General features: G+C 40.3%; 1 protein-coding gene across 1 annotated transcript; it reads right to left on the reverse strand.

Annotated features, from left to right (window-relative positions):
• Positions 1-298: 298 nt before the first annotated feature.
• On the reverse strand, positions 299-4,441 carry YAE1 (YAE1 maturation factor of ABCE1). Its single transcript, XM_047097370.1, has 3 exons — positions 4,312-4,441; positions 2,667-2,788; positions 299-894 (listed from the first exon to the last, which is right to left on the reverse strand). Exons 1-3 carry the CDS (start codon positions 4,438-4,440, stop codon positions 465-467), a joined length of 681 nt encoding a protein of 226 aa, XP_046953326.1. The 5' UTR covers position 4,441; the 3' UTR covers positions 299-464.
• Between the last annotated feature and the right edge of the window lie 1,554 nt (positions 4,442-5,995).

The raw sequence follows: 5,995 nt of genomic DNA on the forward strand, positions 1-5,995 counted from the left end.
TATACTTACAGCCTCTTAATTTCAATATATATATTTCTATACACCTATGTGTGGCTATTTACAGTGTTATCCACCAGGCTATTTAATGGTAACTTTGGTCTGATTAATTGGTGATACTGTCCTAATCACCTGAGAGTGACAAGAGGAGAAAGCAGAGCTAGGTCCTTACAAAATGCATTTGATTGTTGTTCACTTTTGCTAATGAGTCTGAAAATGCCTGATTTTGATCAGAAACTCGTCGCAACTAGAGTTTCTGAGTGTACCTTAAAGTACATAAAAATTACCAGTGACAAAGAAAAAAAGCTCTTATTACATTTAATAGTGTTAATTTTGAAGACATTTCAAACTTCCACACAAGTGATGTGTTCCATGTAGAAACCACTACAAATTTTGGTTTGTTAAGAAACAAAGTGTTCCAACAAATGTTCTCAACACTACTTTCATTAGAAACATGAAGAGAATTTTTATAATTGTTTGAGGTGCTGTAATACATCAAGTGATACTCCCAGCTGTTTGACCAAACTGGCTGTCTGTTCTAAAATCCATGTGAGGCTTGGGTTTTCAGAATGTGGCTGCTCCTGTATTCTACAACATTCTAGAGATGAACAATCTGCCTCACTAAGACTCTTGCCACAGTTTTTGTGAAGCTCAGCATTATTTTCACAGAGTCTTTCATCTTTACCTTCATCCATCTTTTTCTCAGCTGGAGCTACATGACCAAGGTCCATATCCTGAATAGAGTCCAATAAATCTACCACATGGGGCTGAGACGTGATTGATTTCAGATGTTTGAGCACATACTCTTCACACTGGCCAACTGCATCCAGAAGACTATTTATTTTACTGATCAGAGCCGAACCATTATCATGAAGGTGACACCAGGAGAGCAAAGCACTGAATGAAAATATAAACAAGAGTTAAACAGGAAAAAAATGAACAAATCAGAGGCTTTTTGAATTTCTGATGCTAAACCCTACATGCTTCTTTTCCACATAACACCATGCAAAAAGAAATCAATAATGATGCAAGTCAGAATCAGGAAAGTAATGGTAAAATGGATTTTAAAATATATAAAGATATTATCTTTTGATAAAAATTAAACAACTGGAAGTAACCATTTAGACTGCTTATAATTCCTAAGACCTCTTTCACAATTCCATCCACTTTTCTTGATTTTAGGTTTTCTCTTTGTGACTGTGTAGCTTCCACTTAAAAGGGATGCAACTCAGAGAAGAGATCACAAAACTTAGTTTCTCCTTTAAGGACATCCAACAGTTTCTGGACTAGTGATTCTCAGACTTGGATATCCATTAGAATCACCTGCAGCTCTTAAAACTGTCAAGGTCTAGGTCACATCCAAGACGAATGAAATCAGAGTCTCAAGCTTCCCAACTGATATCAAGGTGCAGCCAAGGTTGAAAACAATTGTTCCAACCATATAGGTGCTTCCCATCAAAACACTGTGGGGCAGGAAAAAAGTTCTGAGGCAACTTCTCTTTCCCAACTTTGTTATAGAATAGACCCTGTTTGTTGAGCTAACAACTTTCTTGAAGAAGGTTAAGAATTCTTCTAGTCCTAACAAATATTTTTCTTTATTTTTCTAGTACAGACAGTACTTTTTGTTTTCTGCCATTTCAGATCGTTCAGGTAATCATGACATAAAATAATGGTTGTTGTGAAAAGTAGTCATGTTTTAAAAATGTAATCAATTGATGCAAAAGATTTAGCAATAAGTTTTCTGAGATTATAAAAGATTTAACTTGATGTAAAATGAGTACTTGATCATTTTCCCACCGTAGTAGACTCTAAATTTTGATATCTGATAGTTGAATTTTCTAAAAGCTCAAAAAATGAAATTTTTGTTTTGATGACTTATTTTCTACTCTTTTTAATTTTTTTTTTTTTTTAAAGAGAGGGGGGGAGGGGCAGAGGGAGACAGAGAATCTTCAGCAGTCTCCATGCTCACTCCTGAACCCGGTGTGGAGCTAGATCTCATGAGAGATCTTGACCTGAGCCAAAATCAAGAGTTGGCTGCTTAACTGACTGAGCCACCCAGGTGTCCCATTTTCTTCTCTTTTAAAAATTAGTGATTCTTTGAAAATTTTATGTTTTGTTTGTTTGGTTTTTTTTCTATAGAGGACAATTTAAAAGGTATACAACGTCAGAGAAGACAAGCCTATCATGCTCCTAGCTCCATGTGCCATCTGACTACCTGGCCCTGACATATGCCATTATTACTATGGAATCGTGACAGGTATCCAATGTTCAGCACTAAGATAAACGGAATTATTTCCCTCTCTATTACCAGTTATAATTCTCATCATGTAATTCTAGTCTAGAAGTCTGTCATATTGTGTTCTGCCACATGTGAAGATCTTTTAAATTGAGATACAGGTTAGTGGTAGTTCAGTAGCAAAAAATATCCACCTTCCTATCATTTCCTTGCAATAAAGGACCACACCTGACTCACATACTAAAGTGGATGAAGTGATGATTTTTGACTTTTTGAAGGCAATAGTATTCTATACTCTGCAGTACTCTTTTGTGGATTTAACATTAGGAAAAACACTTCAGTTCAAATACTTTATTTTTACCTACGACTTTTCAAAAGTCCTCCAGTAGTATTGAGGCTAAACTGACTCTCAGCATTTAAGTTACAAAATTACCTCAATGTTCCTCTGAGTTGCCCGTAGTTTATAATCACTTCTGCACCTTCCTTATAACCTTGATTGAAGCCTTGTTGAAGAGTAACTGCTTTGCCCGCATCTATTCCATCTCTGTAACCTTCCTAAAAATAAATAACGAAGAACTGTGGCTGTGATTAACACCACGTGAACCACTATAGGTTTCTCTAGAAAGTCATAGGACCAATTTAGAAAACTGATGAAACAGGCCTTCACTATTTACTATTTAACATAATGGTTCCACAACAAATGACACAGTCACACAACCAAAGCAGACAATGCTTCTCATAAAAGTTTATTATTGGCCTATCTCACTGCTGAAGTCTAGACTTACTTGGCACATTTAAAAATAATGATTCCTACACAGTTAAAAAAAAAAAAACCCTATTAAAAATGGCTTCACAGGGGCGCCTGGGTGGCTCGGTCGGTTAAGCCGCCGACTTCGGCTCAGGTCACGATCTCGCGGTCAGTGAGTTCAAGCCCCACGTGGAGCTCTGTGCTGACAGCTCAGAGCCTAGAGCCTGTTTCAGATTCTGTGTCTCCCTCTCTCTGCCCCTCCCCCGTTCATGCTCTGTCTCTCTCTGTCTCAAAAATAAATAAACGTTAAAAAAAAATTAAGAAAAAAAAATGGCTTCACAGAAAGGAAAATGAGAGAGTTACATGTCTGACCCCTAGGCAGCCTTGACTGATGTGACAAGGCAGGGCAGTAAAGAGGTTATCAAAGGTCTTCAACAATGAACTCAACTGGATTCGCAAAAAAAATGAAAAGTGTGATTTTAGAAATTTTTCTTGATACCTAAATTCAAATAAACTGCAAACTCTCTGTGGGCAGGGATTTTGTCCAGCATCTTCAATGGTGCCACAGCGCTCAGAAGATGATCACTACTGACTGGTCCAGCCCACGCTTCACATAAAGCATTTCTGAAACTGGTAACAAGGTTGTTGGGCTAAGCAAACATTTTCCTGATACATTAAGGGCAGATCAGGGGCGATTTAATGGTTGGCAATGATATTAGGTGTAAATCAAACTCGCCATGGGAACTAAGCTCTGAGTGCTCCAACTGGAAATTGGGGATGTGGTATTAAGCTTAGTTTCAGTGAATAATGAGGCAAATGAGATACGGGTAATTCACACCTAACAAATAAGAAAGAAACCAACTTCAGTATTCCCTCACCTAGCCCCCAGTAGCTTCCCTTCATCGCTCTTCGTTATTCTTAAGTTCACTTTTTCCATATGTCTTTATTAATACCACTCCTAACTTTACGCTCTTCACCCCTTCAAGCAACCCAGGTAAAAAATGTCCTTTGACAGCCATAATTAGCAATAGTCAGTGTATACGTTTCTCCCCCACCTTCTCTGTGATCCTCATCAAAGTCCAGACCAAGTTTATTTTGGTCTGTTTCCAGCGTCTAACGCGCCCGGTGGTTTCACACGGCTTCAAGTAACCCCACTGGAAAATCCTAGCAGGACGCGGGCCGGAGTGGAAGGCAAGGGGGTGGGGAGGGCAGCGCCGGGCCAGGCTGCGACCACTGTGCCTCTACTCTCGAGACCCTTACTCCTGACAACTCTGCGCCCGTCTCCCCCACAACCCGGCATAGCTTCCCCGCTCCCGCCACGCAGCTTTACTTTCACTCGTCTCAGCATGTGGCTCTGCCATTCCCGCTGCACCAGGAGCGACTCGTCCGCTTCCTCGTCAAACACGTCCCCCTCTTCTCCGGGACCCTGGACCAAGGGAGTACTTTGAACCCACGACATCACCGAGGCAACCACCGCCGGAAGCGCCAGCAACTCCTTCCGGTCCGAGGGACCGGGCGAAGGCTGCGGGTCGTCCCTCAGCTGCTGCGCATGCGTGTGTGGTGTTGGGTGATGTCGGGTGAGTCCCGGTTGCCGCTTGTGCGTTTTGCGCTTGGGAGCTGGGGACTCCTTCAGTGGACCCAGAGTGTCGGCGAGCGCCTGTTGTGGGCGAGGCAGATTCCTGCCTCGCGGGACCCGTCCGCCCTTGGCCTGTGCGGAGGGCAGCCAGGACGCTCAGTGAAACACTGCGTTCCCACTGCGGTCCTGACGGCGTTGTGGGTTTTGGGGCCCCGCGCGTCGGTGAAACCCTTGGAGGTAGTTAGGCGGATTGGCGATTACTGGCCAAGGACTCTCTCACTTTTAGAAGCCTCCTCAGTACGTTGTAGGGATTTGACAGCCCGACGGTTTTTGTTAGAAGCAAAGGACAATAAGGGCCGAAAAGTTAGCTAGTGCGGCCATTTTGGGATCATTACGTATAAAGAGTACATTTATGAGACGAATACATCTCTCATGGATTCACGGTATCCTTCACTGGCTCGCGTTCCGTCTCGCGTGCCCTATTGGCTGGGTGAGGACAGAGACTTGTTTACGTAAACCCAGCACTGGCACGGTTCTGACACGTGGTAGATGGTGAAGCATCTAAGATGTTAGTGAATGAATGGACACCAGTAGTTTTGCTTTTTTGCGTGGTGATGTGGCACGATCATTTATTTAACGTATTTTGTGTGTGTGTGTGCCAGGCACCGTTGTACCTTTTGGGATACATCAGTGAACGATAGACAAAACTTTCCAGCTCTCGTCCGCCTTACATTCATGTAGAATGGACAGGATAAACATTAAGCACTGTATAAGTAAATTCGTAGTTATAAGATCATAAAGGATACCTGTTATGAAAAGGAATTAAAAAAATAAGCAAAGTAAGGGGAACCATGAGCATGTGTCTGAGAGTGGGTGGTGGTTTAGGTTATCATTTTTAAATGCTCAGAATTTTGCATTTTATATATATGCATACATATATAATAATGTATAGTAATTTATATAACTTACTTGGTAGGTCCATGTATAAATATAGAATGTGTAAAAACATTCTATACTTGGCTACATAAAATACCTTAATAAACTTAAAATCCCAGACATTTTATCTGGGTCATATTATCTGATCATATTATCTGATCATAATCCAACAAAATTAGTAATAAATAATAAAAAAAAGACTCCAAGAATTATAATAGTGGGCATTAGAAACACTTTTGTAAATAACATTTAGATCAAAGGGGAAATAAAAATTAAAATGACATACAGTAAGCAATTAAAATCTGAACACTTCCTACCAGAAAACATAGGACCAAATGAAACCTATACTGAAGCAATTCTATAGGCTTAAATATCTTTATTATTAAAGAAGAAAGAAAAAATACATAAATTTTGTTATATATCTTAATTAGCAACAAAACTAGTAAGAAAAGAATAAAGATATCAATTGGAATTAATAAAAGAGAAAATCCCCAAGCTTAAA

This window comes from Lynx rufus, unplaced genomic scaffold (genome assembly GCF_022079265.1).
Source record: "Lynx rufus isolate CCGP_SWC_20201006 ecotype Redwood Valley unplaced genomic scaffold, mLynRuf1.p SCAF_4, whole genome shotgun sequence".
Taxonomy (NCBI): domain Eukaryota; kingdom Metazoa; phylum Chordata; class Mammalia; order Carnivora; family Felidae; genus Lynx; species Lynx rufus.